This window comes from Diceros bicornis, chromosome 14 (assembly GCF_020826845.1).
Source record: "Diceros bicornis minor isolate mBicDic1 chromosome 14, mDicBic1.mat.cur, whole genome shotgun sequence".
Taxonomy (NCBI): domain Eukaryota; kingdom Metazoa; phylum Chordata; class Mammalia; order Perissodactyla; family Rhinocerotidae; genus Diceros; species Diceros bicornis.
Genome location: NC_080753.1, coordinates 43,256,829 through 43,270,472, shown reverse-complemented (window position 1 = coordinate 43,270,472; position 13,644 = coordinate 43,256,829). Strand labels below are relative to the sequence as shown.

At 37.8% G+C, this 13,644-nt stretch overlaps 1 protein-coding gene across 3 annotated transcripts in view; it reads right to left on the bottom strand.

The window, feature by feature from the left end:
• Window positions 1–2,582: 2,582 nt before the first annotated feature.
• Window positions 2,583–13,644, bottom strand: part of LOC131414081 (cytidine monophosphate-N-acetylneuraminic acid hydroxylase) — a 106,697-nt gene continuing 95,635 nt past the window's right edge. The window contains exons 13-15 of one of the 3 annotated variants that reach the window (XM_058555131.1): window positions 8,363–8,478; window positions 6,131–6,227; window positions 2,583–3,950 (exon numbers count right to left, since the gene is read on the bottom strand). In XM_058555131.1, the coding sequence (XP_058411114.1) occupies window positions 6,152–6,227; window positions 8,363–8,478 (192 nt within the window). In that variant the 3' untranslated portion in view covers window positions 2,583–3,950; window positions 6,131–6,151. Of the gene's footprint in view, window positions 3,951–6,130; window positions 6,228–8,362; window positions 8,479–8,946; window positions 9,006–9,089; window positions 10,434–13,644 lie in introns of those variants that run through there. The other 2 variants (XR_009222102.1, XM_058555132.1) reach the window with 2 other exon arrangements.

Sequence of the window (13,644 nt, the reverse complement as noted above, 5' to 3'; positions counted from 1 at the left end):
GCCTGGCTTTAGTTTGTCACAAAGATTCTGATATATCACATTTTCGTTATCATTTGGTTCAAAATATTTTATGATTTCCATTGTGATGTCTTCTTTGATCTATGAGTTATTTATAACAGCGGTTCTCAAAGTGTAGTCTTCTAATCAATGGCATTAGTATTACCTGGGAAATTGTTGAAAATGCAAATTCTTGTAACCTACCTCAGGCTTACTGAATCACAAACTCTGGGGATGAGGCCACAAGTTCTTCAGGTGATTCTGATATATGCTAAAGTTTGAGAATGACTGAAAATGTGAGAATGACCATATTCTACCCTTTTTTCTTCAAGAGTGCCTTGGTTACTCTTGAAAGTTCATATTTCCATACAAATTTTAGAATCAACCTATGAATTTCCATTTTAAAAAATCTGTTGGGGGCCAGCCCCAGTGGCCTAGTAGTTAAGTTTGGTGCACTCCACTTTGGCGGCCCAGGTTTGGTTCCCGGGTGCAGACCTACACCACTTGTCTGTCAGTGGCCATGCTGTGCCAGCGGCTCATGTACAAAAAAGAGGAAGATTGGCAACAGATGTTAGCTCAGGGCAAATCTTCCTCAGAAAAAAAAACAAGAAAAGAAAAAACTGTTGGGATTTTGATTGTGATTGCATTGATTCTATTAATTAGTTTGGGGAGAACTGACTTGTTTAAAATATCGAGTCTTCTAGTCCATGAATATATTATATCTTTCCATTTATCTAGGTCTTCTTTAATTTCTCTTAATAAAGTTTGAGAACACACTAGTTTAGAAGTCCTTTCTTAATTTCAAAACACATGGAAATTTTATAATTCTCTTATTATTGATTTTTATCTTAATTGCTTTGTGGTCTGAGAACATACTGACTATGACTTAAATTTTTGAGATTTGCAGAGACTTGCTTTATAGCTTAGTATATCATCATTTTGTATCCTTGAAAATAATGGGTATTCTGTAATTGTTGGGGGCACTCTTCTCTATACATTTATTAGGTCATTTTTAAAAATTGTGTTGTTCAAATCTTCCATATATTTACAAAGTTTTTTTTTTGTCTAATTGGTTTATCTTTACTGAGAGAGGTGGTTTCAAATTTCTCACTTGATTGAAATTTGTCTATTTCTTCTTTTAGTTATGTCATTCTTTGCTTTATACATTTTGAAGCTATGTTGTCATGTGCATATAAATTTAGATTTTTATATCTTCCTGGTTAATTAAAACTTTTATCATTAAGTGTTCCATCTTGTCTGACATTAAGATAGCTATACCATCTTTTTATTAGTGTTTTCATAGTATATATTTCCTCATATTTTTTCTTGCAAGATTTCGGTATATTTGTCTTTTAAATATGTGTCTCATAAGCAGTCAGAGTGTTTTTTTGAAATCCAGTCTGTCAATCTGTCTTTTAATGAGAGCATTTAGTCCATTTACATTTAATGCAATTATTAATATAATCTACCATCTTGGCATTTGCTTTCTATTTGTCCCATTTGTTCTATGTTATTTTTCTCTTTTATTGTCTTCTTTCACAGATTAATATTGTTAAATTATTTCATTTTCCCTCTATTACCTTTGTGGTTACACATTCTTTTACTATTCAAGTGGCTACCCTAAAGATTACAACATGTATTCTCATCAAGTCTGTGTCAGTTATCAATTTATTGCCTCTCAGATTGAAATCCATTCTTTTTTTTTTTTAATTTTTTGTTTATTGCAGTAACATTGGTTTATAACATTGTAAAAGTTCAGGTGTACATCATTGTACTTCTATTTCTGCATAGATTACGAAATCCATTCTTCATTGCCTGTTAAGCAAAAAGAAATATTTCTCCTTTGCCAGCTAGTATAAAGTTAAGCTTTGCCTGTAGAGGGCACTGGAGGGGCACTAGAGGAGGAAGTGGTTCTTTTCTGGCTCTTATGTCTTAGTTTCTCTAGAGCTGGGCGTCTGAAGTGCAAGATGAGCATCAGTGCCCAGCAGCCAGCAGCTTCCCTGGCACCCTCTAAAGTGGCTTTACAGTAGGATGGTGCAGCCTGCAAGGCACTTCCCCATGAATGGCTTCCCCAGCACCCCCTTGAGAAGCTTTGAGGAAATTTCAAGGTGTTCAGCTTATTGGACTTTTTTTGGAATTGGCAGATGCCTATCCATAGCTGAGGAAAATCAGCCCCTCATGCCAAGATTGCCTCTACGGGTTTCCTTCCTCTCCTGATCTTGATAGCAGTGGAGGTAGTGGAAAGTGGTTAGACTCTGGGTATATTTTGAAGGTGGAGGTGACAGGTTGTGCTGATGCAGTGGATATTAGAGCAAGGTATAAACGATGATTTCATAGTTTTTAGTTTAAGTAATGGAAATGAGATATGAGATACAAGATAGGGAAAGAGGACAGGTAAAATGGGGGCCTCTACAGGTAGAAAAGAACTATCTAAGATGAGTAAGAAGAGAAGTGAGGACATGTAGGGTCAATGGATTGGTGGTCTTGGTGATATCAAAGAATTGTTGGAGTCAGGATATCAGAAAGAGATAACTGGAAAGATAGCATGAGAATAAAGATAGGCACAGTGGTGAGAAAAACAAATCTATATTTTAACATAATCTTTATTTGCTCATCATATACATCTTAACATACATATTATTGATATACATTACATTTATTTTTCAGTGATAAATAATTTACTATATAGTACAAATCAAAAAACATAATTCCTGAATTGCAAGCATTTCTATTATGTATAACGTGAGCTAAAACAGAATAATCAAACGTCATTGATGTTAATCTTAATGGGAAGTAGACACTCAACATTTCTATTATGAAGTGTGAATTTAGAGATTCAAGGAGATAAATTCCACTATTGATTTGATTCTTGTATCTTTAGAATTAAAGAGGTAGTATACATAATCAGAAAATCAATTTTGATGTTCAAATCAGTGAGGGGGGTGTGTACTGGAAACATCAACGTGTAAAATAGAAACCTAGTTAACAATCACGTTTTCCTAGGATAAATTTGTGTGTATGTGTCTTAATCGTGCAAATATCATTAAAAACTACACACATTAGCAGAAACAGATAAATTAGTTGCCTCTTTTAACTGTTGAAACAATGTTTTTAAATGTTCAGAAGAGGATTTTTAAATTTTTTCAAGATATAGATCTTGATTGTTGATTTTTCTATTGATTTTGAAAGATTTTTGTCTACACAACTCATTTTATTAATAGTGTTCATATTTTTTATTAATCAAAGCTCTCTCTATTTGTTAGAATTTATAAGCTGCATTAGATAAGAAATTTTGTCACTGAATCAAAATAATTTCAGTCCCAGTGAAATTTTACCTTTTAGAGCAGCCTCTGTAACCTTGTTTTGGTAAATATATGATTTCAACAAATCTTTTTGAAAAATTGAAAACAGCTCACGAACCCTTTTCACTAAACTATCTTCGTGGACTCTACTTGGAGAATCAATCTATTAAGGAACAAAATATCTATTTTTACATTCTCTTTTTTAAATTCCATCTTAATTTTTTCTCCTCCCTATTTTCTTCTTATGGTCCCTCATTTATCTATTTCTCTTCTTTCTTCTCTTCTTATAACCCAACTTCTGCTCTCCCACTCCTTTCCTTTTTCCTCATTATCTTCCAGGAAATTTTTTCTCCTCCTGTTCTATTACTTCTATGCTTAGATTCACATCTCCTGCTATGCTTTGTTTTCCATAGGGAATTTGTTCCTGTTGGGTTCATTGGTTCTTTTAGAGAGAATTGTGGATGGAATAAGTAAAATATTAATAATCTGGCTATGTAGTGATTCACAAATGTAAGGTATGTGAACATCTCACAAATGCAGCATGTAATTAACCATTGCTGATGTCAATAAGGCATGGTCTCCGGTAGAAGGTTCTCGTGTTTAAGATGTAGCATCAGTAAATTCTTGAATTTTTCATGTTGCTTGGCATCCCTGTGAATTAAAGATATTACTACTGAACAACAGTATGAATCTCATTTTAATACTTTTTCATTTTTTATTGCATTGGGACGAATTTTTATTCTTATTCTTTAGTTCTAGTTGTATTGTCTATGATGCTTTAAGATAAGTGAGAATCTAAAACTGGAATGTGAACTGGAATATGACTCTCCTTCCAACTTTTTACAGATTCACTGACTGTAAAATGACTGTAATCTGACTATAAAATGATTGACTGTAAATTGACTGTAACATGATTGACTGTAAAATGACTGTAAATTGACTGTAAAATGAATTCAAATGACTGACTGTAGGTTATATGACTCTCCTGTTTATTTTATCAGGTTGATATAGTTAACATTTCTTGTTCACCTACCCTGTGCCACTCACTCTTCTAGACGTGCCTTACACATATTACACAACTAACTCTGTGAGGTAGATGCTATTATTATATTCACTTTACAGATGAAAATCTGAGACACGGGGAGGTTCAGTGATTTGCCCAAGGTCACATGGTAGTTGACAGAACCAAGATGTTAACTCAAGAAGTCAGATTCCAAGTCAGAGGTGTTGACCACAATACTTTATTGGCTTCTTGATAAGGCAACTCCAAAATGCACGTATTGACCTCCTGAGTCCTATTACTTTCATTTCTGCTCCATTTCATTCACTCAATTTTATAGAAGCACCTTTAACCCATCTTCTTTCAGAACTGCTCCATCTCCAAGACCTGGAACTCAGTGCTTTCTCAATCTGCTACCTCCTTACCTTTCATGCCTTCTGCTTTTTTACAATGAGTGAACCTGCTCAGCATCTCCATTGAGCCCTCTCGACTCTCTATTCTCCACTACAGCCTCTTTCCTTCTCTCCCTTACTTCTCTGTCACACCAGGAGGACCTGCCAATGCTCTAATTCACCTTGCATTTTTCTACCTGTTACCTTCACCCCACTCTTCCTGTCTAGAATATTCTTTCCACCATCCCTCCCCTCCATTTCAGCTTATTAAAAACCTTACTCCATCTTCAGGACACTCTCCCAAAACCACCTTCTCCCACATCCCCCACCGAAACACTACCTTTTCCATAATACTCTTCCTGGTCATTTCAAAAAGTCAGATGTAATCTCTCTCTCCTCAGTATTCCCAAAGCTTAGTTTGTACAACAAATATAGTGCTTATTAAGGCTGCCTTATAATCTAGTTGAATATAAATACCCTTAGCATCCCTTCTAGCCTATAATCATAACTTAGAAGATCTAGCTCAATGCCTTGTGCTAGAATAGAGTATGGAACAAAGAACTTTATAACTGAAAAGAATGTTCTATTTAGATTCTTAGTTTTACTGGTAAGGACACTGAAGCCTACCTTAGGAGGCAAGTCACACTGACAGTGGGAGAGAGAAATTCGCTTGTTCCTTCCTTCCTTGAAGGCATATTGTGAATAAAATCGTGCGTGCACTGGACACTATGCTAAGCATTAGGGATACACAGGCAAGAGTGTCTACTTTTAAGAAATTCAGAGTCTACTGACTGGAAGAGACAATAGATTATTACAATACAATGTGATGGGATGGCTGTTTGTAAAATAAATAAATGAATATATAAATAAATGCATAAATCAAGAAATTTACTGTCTTTGTAGTAATAGTATGTGATCTTTCCAATAATAAGTATGCCAAAATAGGTTTTGTAATCCAGTTAATAAAATCACATCCCAAGAGGTAGGAAGGAATGTCGAATCTGATTTGTGCCAGACAAGCTGATCTCCATCAGCCTGAAAAAGACAGGGGTCTATTGGAAATGGAGAGATGATGTTTTCCATCCTACCCTGTTTTTGGTTTTTCTCTCTTTGTTTTTTGTTGCTACTTTTCTTAATGTGTTCAGGATTTAGCTCTGAACACTCACTGACCACCTGAAATAATTTTTGTCTCATTTATTAATTGGCTGTATGTTCACCTCAACCAGACCAAAGAGTCTATCGACTCGGGGCTGGATGCATTCGCTACTCATTTTATTTATTTATTTTTAAACTTGACTGTTCTTCTTGTATGTTAGCTCCTCTCCTTCCTCCGAAAGTCAGGTTTTCTGACAGGCATGGTGCCTGCTTAATTTAGATGCCAAAGAGAGTGTGATGGGATGTATGATAAGGGCATCTCCTAGATCTATAGGATGCCTTACCTGGGAAATGTCAGGTCCGCTCTATTCACAGTGTATCAGGAAGGTCTTCCAGTTGGGTGGCGTTAGGGGGAGTTTTATTTGAAAATGGTTCCAAAACCTGTAAAAGAGAAAAAGCAGAGAAATATGTTTTGGCAACTTCCATAACTGTTGTGTTGCCAGGATCTTTTCGGTACCTGGTCCTCAGCTCTCCCTAAGAGACAGCGTTTTTGTATTATTTCGGCTGTCCGTTAGCACTTTCAACGTGTTGAATGATGTCCCTTAAAACATGACAACTGTGTCTTATTTTTATTTTACGGTGATGTGCCTTGCTTTAAGGAATTCTCACATGTGAAAATGTAGATTTATATTCTGTACACAAAAGCATTAGGACCTGGTATTGGTGAGGGTGCGGATAAATGGGTCCTCTCCTACATTATTTCTGGGAAGGTCAGCTGGCTTCCTGAAGAACAGTTTGGCAGAGTCCATCAAAAGCCTACACACTGCGTGTGCATTGGATCCAGCAGCTCCACTCCTAGCAATATATTCTAAGGAAATCACTATGAAAGTATGCGAGACATACCTACCTATTTATTTGCCAAATCATTGCTTCAAATAATGAAAAGTTAGAAACAACTTACAGGTAGATCAAAGATTGTTCAGTAAACATGCAGGCACAAAAGTATGTACAGTATTATCCTATTTTTATAAAAAGTGCACGTGTGTGTGCTTGTAAACAGGAAAAGAAAGATTAACTAGACACCAGAATATAAATAGCTCTCTCTGAGTGGTGGGATTATTTGTGGTTTTAACTCTTTTTTGTATTTTAAAATGTTTTTTCAAATTTTCTACAGTAGATATGTTTTATTTTTATATCCAGAAAAATATTTAGTAAACTCATAAATCCCATTTTAAGAGCAACAAAGATAAATTGGGCTGTGACTACTTCCCAAGATTCATTATGGGATCCTCTTATATTTACTATCTTTGTTATCAAAACAACATAACAAAATAGACTTTAGCATCAATATCCTAGAAGTTTCCAAGATGGAATTATTTTTTTTAAGAAAAGTAACCACTCAAATCTCCCCCCCAAATTGCTATATTCCTTTTTTTCCGAGAACAAGAAGCCAGGTACATGCTCTGTTGAAAATGAACAAAACTTAGAGTGTTTTATAGCCGTTAAAATGTTTGAGGTTGATATGTGTGTCCCAACACAAGGGATACCAAAGATTGGTGAGTAAAAAGTGTTAAGTTACAGAACATATGTACTAGGATTACATTAAAAAAACTACAGCAATAATAACCTTCCCTCCCAACTATATGGGATGTTTTATTGAGAACAAATACATTTGAGAAATGTTATATGCCCAGAAATAGGTCTGGGATGACACACACTGAGCTGTTATCAAGAGTTACCCTGGAGAGTGGGTGGAGGGAGAGGCAGGAAACAGATAAGGTTTTGTGGGCTGGGTGCGGCAGGCTTATTCACTTTTAATTTTATGTACTTCTACATTCTTTAAATTATTTTTATAACTGAAAAGCATTCAAAAGGAAATAAGTGAAAAAAAAATTAAAACATGCCTGTGTTTGCTAGCTCAAAGCAGAAGCTAGATAGTAGGTTTTGCTTATTTAAAATTAAATTCCCGTATTTTTTAAAGGGTCAGTGGTAAAGATAATAAAGTACTCTTCCTCTTGCTAATGATTTTGCAAATATAAAGATGGCAAATGGGCCTTGCTGACACTTTAACTCAAATATTCCAAATATAATCTTAAAGACATACAGTTTTCCAATGAGAGAATTACATGGTTTTGAAGTGTGGGCAGGCAGAAACTCAGTGGGCCATTCCACTTAACAACTAGTCCACTAAATTCATGCTCAGAGTTGGGCACAGGCAAAAGTGTGACATGGAAAATGATTGTCTTCAATGACCACATCTTTGCCATAAAAACACCCTCTCCTCATTGTTGTCTTAGCAAATACACCCTTTCTTGCTCATAATGTTCTTCCCTTTCTTATACCAAAAACCAGAAGGGATTAAACACATTTGTATGAATGTATAAATGATGACTCTTTAAAATGTTACTTTCCTAACCAGATTTGCTTTTTAACAGGTTAACAAAGAAGTGAAGCTCTAATAGTGGAATCTCACATATCCGTCAGAATATGGGGGCATAGTTAGTCAGTGACTCTGCTTAAAAATCCACAGCATCCTCTGCAGTGGCCTAGCATATGACAGGCATTTTCAGACTTACAGATGATGGTATATGTCAGGATCCCGCTGAAGCCGGGTTTGGAATCCTATATACAAGTCATCCCAGAGTAGACCATTCTTCACCACATATCTGATGACATCAACACGGCTCCGAATCTGAAATAGATATGGAACAACTAGCAGGGGCCGACCCAGCCAGCACAGAGCACCAACCCCTCACGTCCCTGGGAGAAGCAGCTACCTATGATGGCAGGGGCTTGGGGAGTCGAGGAGAAAAGTCTGCTGGAGTAGATATCACAGGCTGAGGGGGAAAGAAGGGACAAGGAGTGCAGCAGAAATCGAGGGAAGGAAAACAGCATTTCAGGAGCCAGGGGAGCGTAGGTGCTGAGCGCACAGACAGAGTCAGATTGCTGGGTTCAAATCCTGTGAGAAACTGTCAACTGTTCTGCACCTCAGTTTCCTCACCTATAAAATGAAGATACTAGAACGTTCCTCAAAGGACTATTGCGAGGATTAACTGAGTCGATGTATAGAAAATAATTAAAACAAGCCTGGCACATAGCAAGCTTTCAATAAATGTGTGCTACCCCGTTATTCTGAAAGTAGAGTGTTCTAGTCTCCTACCTGAACATTCAGAGGCAAAGCAGAGACTGCAAGTTTACAGCAATCTGTGTGTTTCAAGCCTGCCATAGAGCGAGAATATCTTGATTAGGTGTTCCAGGCCCTTACCTTTAAAGACTCCCAATTCCTGACACGGAAGCTGTTAAATAGTCAAAGGAGCAGAGAATTAGAAGGCAAGCAGAGATGGTTTTGTCTCAGCCCAGCACTGACTAATTACGTGACCTTAACCTTGCTAAGCCTCAGTTTCCTGCATTACAGGACTCTTGTGAGGGAAAAAAAAAAAAAAAGAAAATTTTAAAAAAGAGCAAGACATAGCAGGAAGGGAAGGTATCCTAAGACTAGACATGGTTTTAACACTTGATCAGTATCAGTGTTCAAGTTTACCAGGAACTTTTTCAGTATTTGGAATCATTTTTTTCCTGGGAAATATCATGCTAATGCCAGTAGAGGCAGATTGTCATAAATGACAGGCTATTAAGTGACACAGAATAATTAGAAGATTGGCATTTTGGATTTATTTCTCTTTCCCAGACCATTCCTACAAAATGATTGTATCCACCGTGAGCTAAGATTACAAACACAGGTCAGAGGATCTGTCCTTTTGCCAATAGAGATTTAGAAACATGATTGCACAGTTGGTCAGGTTGAGGACTGCCCAGCTAAGATGCAGTATTGGGACCTAGTTCCTCACAGTGGAGGGGAGATGGCCTTTCTGACCTTTCAATCTGGAGAGGAGCACATGGAAGAATTGGGGACAGATTTAAGAAATATTTAGGGTGTAAAATGGGAAGGTCTTGGTGATTGATTAGATTTGGAGATGAGGAAAAAGGGAAGAATCAAAGATTACTCCCCTGTTTCTAGCTTGGCTCACTAGGGAGCTGATGTTTCCCACAATTAAGATAGAAAAGGATTGGGCCGGCCCCGTGGCTTAGCGGTTAAGTGCACGCACTCCACTGCTGGCGGCCCGGGTTCGGATCCTGGGCGCGCGCCAACGCCCCGCTTGTCCGGCCATGCTGAGGCCGTGTCCCACATACAGCAACTAGAAGGATGTGCAGCTGTGACGTGCAACTGTCTACTGGGGCTTGGGGCGGGGGGGAAAAGGAGGAGGATTGGCGATAGGTGTTGGCTCGGGGCTGGTCTTCCTCAGCAAAAAGAGGAGGATTGGCATGGATGTTAGCTCAGGGCTGATGTTCCTCACAAAAAAAAATTAAAAAAAAAAAAAAAAGATAGAAAAGGATCAAGAGCTTAGATGAGGAGGGCGAGTTGAATTTTGAACAGGTTGAAAAAGAGGTACCAAGAATTTGTAAATCCTAGTGATGATATCTCGCAGGCAATTGACTATAAAGAATCCGAACCTTAGTGCTTGAGGGGGCCGGGCGAAGTCCAGGCAGGATATGTGGACTTTTGGAGTCATTAGCAAACAAGTGATGCTAGCAGATGAGTTCACCCAGTAAGAGGCTTGAGAAGAAGAGTGGGTTGAGCACAGAACCCTAGAGAGAAACAAGAAATTTAAGTGACGGCTGGAGAAAGAGAGACCCTGAAAGAATGTAGAATAGTCAGAACGTGAAGAAAGCACGGGTAGTGTCACTGGAGAAAGGACTTCTAGTTCAAAACGATAGACAGATCACATGCATAACTTGTCTTCTGTACACTTCCAGATCCAACTGAAATGTTGACAAAGCAATTATATGGCTGTAAACTGCCACAGTAAAGAAGAAATGAAGTGAGTTGTTGACAGGCAGGAGATTTCAACTAACTGACGTGAATCGAGAAAGCAGGCAGATGAGTGGCGTCTGAAGAACAGGGCAGAGGCTGCAGAATCCCAGAGAGCATGTGGAGGAGTATTCAGATGTGGAAGGAGTAGAGGTAGGTACCATGGATGACAGTAGGGACACGGCACAAAACTATGTACATGAAACAGCTGATCCCTTCCCTACGCTTATGCATGGATCCCAGGCCAAATACATTCAGACAATTCTCTGAATAAATGGAATCAATTTTGAGGGGAGAATGAGGGCAGGTAGTGTATTTGTGATGCCTCAGAGCAAGGACCTCCACATTTGGGTATTTAGGGGTCCCCCAGACTAATAGCTGGCTCTTCACCTTCATAACTTAAACAAACTGATGACTGCCTGACCAAATACAACCTAGCTCTTGCTTCATATAGCCTACAGTCCCTTTCAAAAAACTGAACTAGCTTTCCACATTTATAGATTTGGGCATTTCTCATGAAAATCCAGATTTCCAAGTTATTTGGAAAATCCAGAAGATCAGCTGGAGCTCAGTAGGGGCTGCCACCTTTTGATCTGGCATTAGCTTTCCACTTGACACAGTCCCCACTCAGCTCCACATATTTACAAGATCTGCCTTGGGCCAGTCTGTGAGCATTTAAACATGTAACCCCTGCCTTCAAGTAAAGCCTGCTGGGTAACAAATCCTACACGTATACAGAAAGCCCTAAATCAGATTGAAAAGGTCTTTTTGTTTTTTTGCTAATTGTAGATTAATCCTTTGATTCTTAAAAGTCACCTACAAAGGAAGAAAGATCAGCCTGGGGTAAGCAATATTGCATGCAACTAGAAGCCAAAGAAGCAATGCCTTCAGGTGTCCATGGAAAATGATTTGCCACCCAGCATTATGTGCTCAGCCAAACTATCACACAACGGGAGGCAGGAAATTACTTCAAGTTTAGCTCCCATGCACTCTTTCTTCAGCAGTTACTTAAGCGGAAAGTCCCACAAAGGAGTAAAGCAAAGAAGGTAAAGACATGGGTGGAGTCCGGAAGTGGTTAAGTGACAGATTTGCAGCAGAACTAGAGAGGAGCCTATCCGGATCGGAGCAGGATCTGGATAGCTATCCAGATGGAGAGCTACAGAAGCCATGCATCTAGGAAGATGGAGAGTTGGTGTGATAGAAAATATACTTATGAGTTTGAAAGGCAATTAATGCCTCCCCCCAAAAAAGGGAATATGAGAGCGCTTATTAATAGGTAGTAAGAAAAGGAGCTCTTCCAAGCATAGGCATAATCTCTTTAAGCAAACCTCAGCACGTAGAAATCTCACTAAAATTCTGGGAGATAGAAGCACTGAGAGCCACATTACAGACCACTGTGTACATGGCAGGCATGATGATTTACCCTATGGTGTATTTAAACCTGCAACAGAGCTGTTGGTTGCTTTGTCCAACATATGCATATGAAAAGCCATGGAAAAGTGACCTCTTTTCAAAAACCTGTTGGAATTAATCAACAATTTTAGTAAAGTGGCAGGATACAAAATCAACATACAGAAATCAATTGCATTTTTTTACACTAATGATGAAGTATCTGAAAAAGAAATAAAGACAGCCATTTCATTCACAGTAGCATCAAAAACAATAAAATAGTCAGCAATAAATTTAACCAAGGAAGGGAAAGATCTGTACAATGAAACCTACAAAACTTTGCTGAAAGAAATCAAATGAGACACAAACAAATGGAAAGACATCTCATGTTCATGGATTGGAAGAATTAATATTGTTAAAGTAACCATACTATCCAAATCCATCTACACATTCAACGCAATTCCTATCAAAATACCAAAGGCATTCTTCACAGAAATAGAAGAAACAATCCTGAAATGTGTGTGGAAACACAAAAGACCCCAAATAGCCAAGACAATCCTGAGAAAAAAAAAAACAAATCCACAGGTATAGATTTCAAACTATACTACAAAGCCACAGTAATAAAAACAGCGTGATACTAGCACAAAAATAGACATATCAACCAACGGAGCAGAATAAAGAGCCCACAGAAGTAAACTTTGGCGTATATGGTCAAGTAATATTTGACAAGGGAGCCAAGAATATCCAATGCGGAAAGGACAGTCTCTTCAACAAATGGTGCTGGGAGAACTGGAGAAACACATGCTGAACAGTGAAATTGGATCCCTGTCTCACATCACTCACAAAAATTAACTTGAAATGAATCAAAGACTTAAACATAAAACCTGATACCATAGAACTCCTAGAAGAAAATGTAGGGAAGAAGCTCATTAATATTGTCCTTGACAATAATTTTTGGGGCATGACACCAAAAATATAAACAACAAAAGAAAAAAATCAACAAATGGGACCATATCAAACTCAAAAGCTTCTGTACAGCAAAAGGAACAATTAACAAAATGCAAAGATAACCTACAGAATGGGAGAATACTTTTTCAAACCATATATCGGATAAGGGGATAATATCTAAAATATATTAAAAACTCAGTCAACTCAATAACAAAAAAAATATAATTAAAAAATGGGCAGAAGAACTGAATAGACATTTCTGCAAAGAGTACATGAAAACGGCCGAAAAACACATGAAAAGATGCTTAACATCACTAATCATCAGGGAAATGCAAATCAAAACCACAATGAGATATCACCTCACATCTGTTAGAATGACCATCATCAAGAAGACAAGAGACAACAGGTGCTGGAGAGGATGTGGTGAACAGGGAACCCGTATACATTGTTGGGGTGGGAATGTAAATTGGTCCATCCACTATGAAAAACAATATGGAGGTTCCTCAAAAAATTAAAAATAGTTCTACCATATGATCCAGCAATTCCACTCCTGGTATATACACAAAGGAAATGAAAACAGGATTTTGACAAGATATACGCACTCCTATGTTTATAGCAGCCTTGTTCACTATAGCCAAGTTATGGAAACAA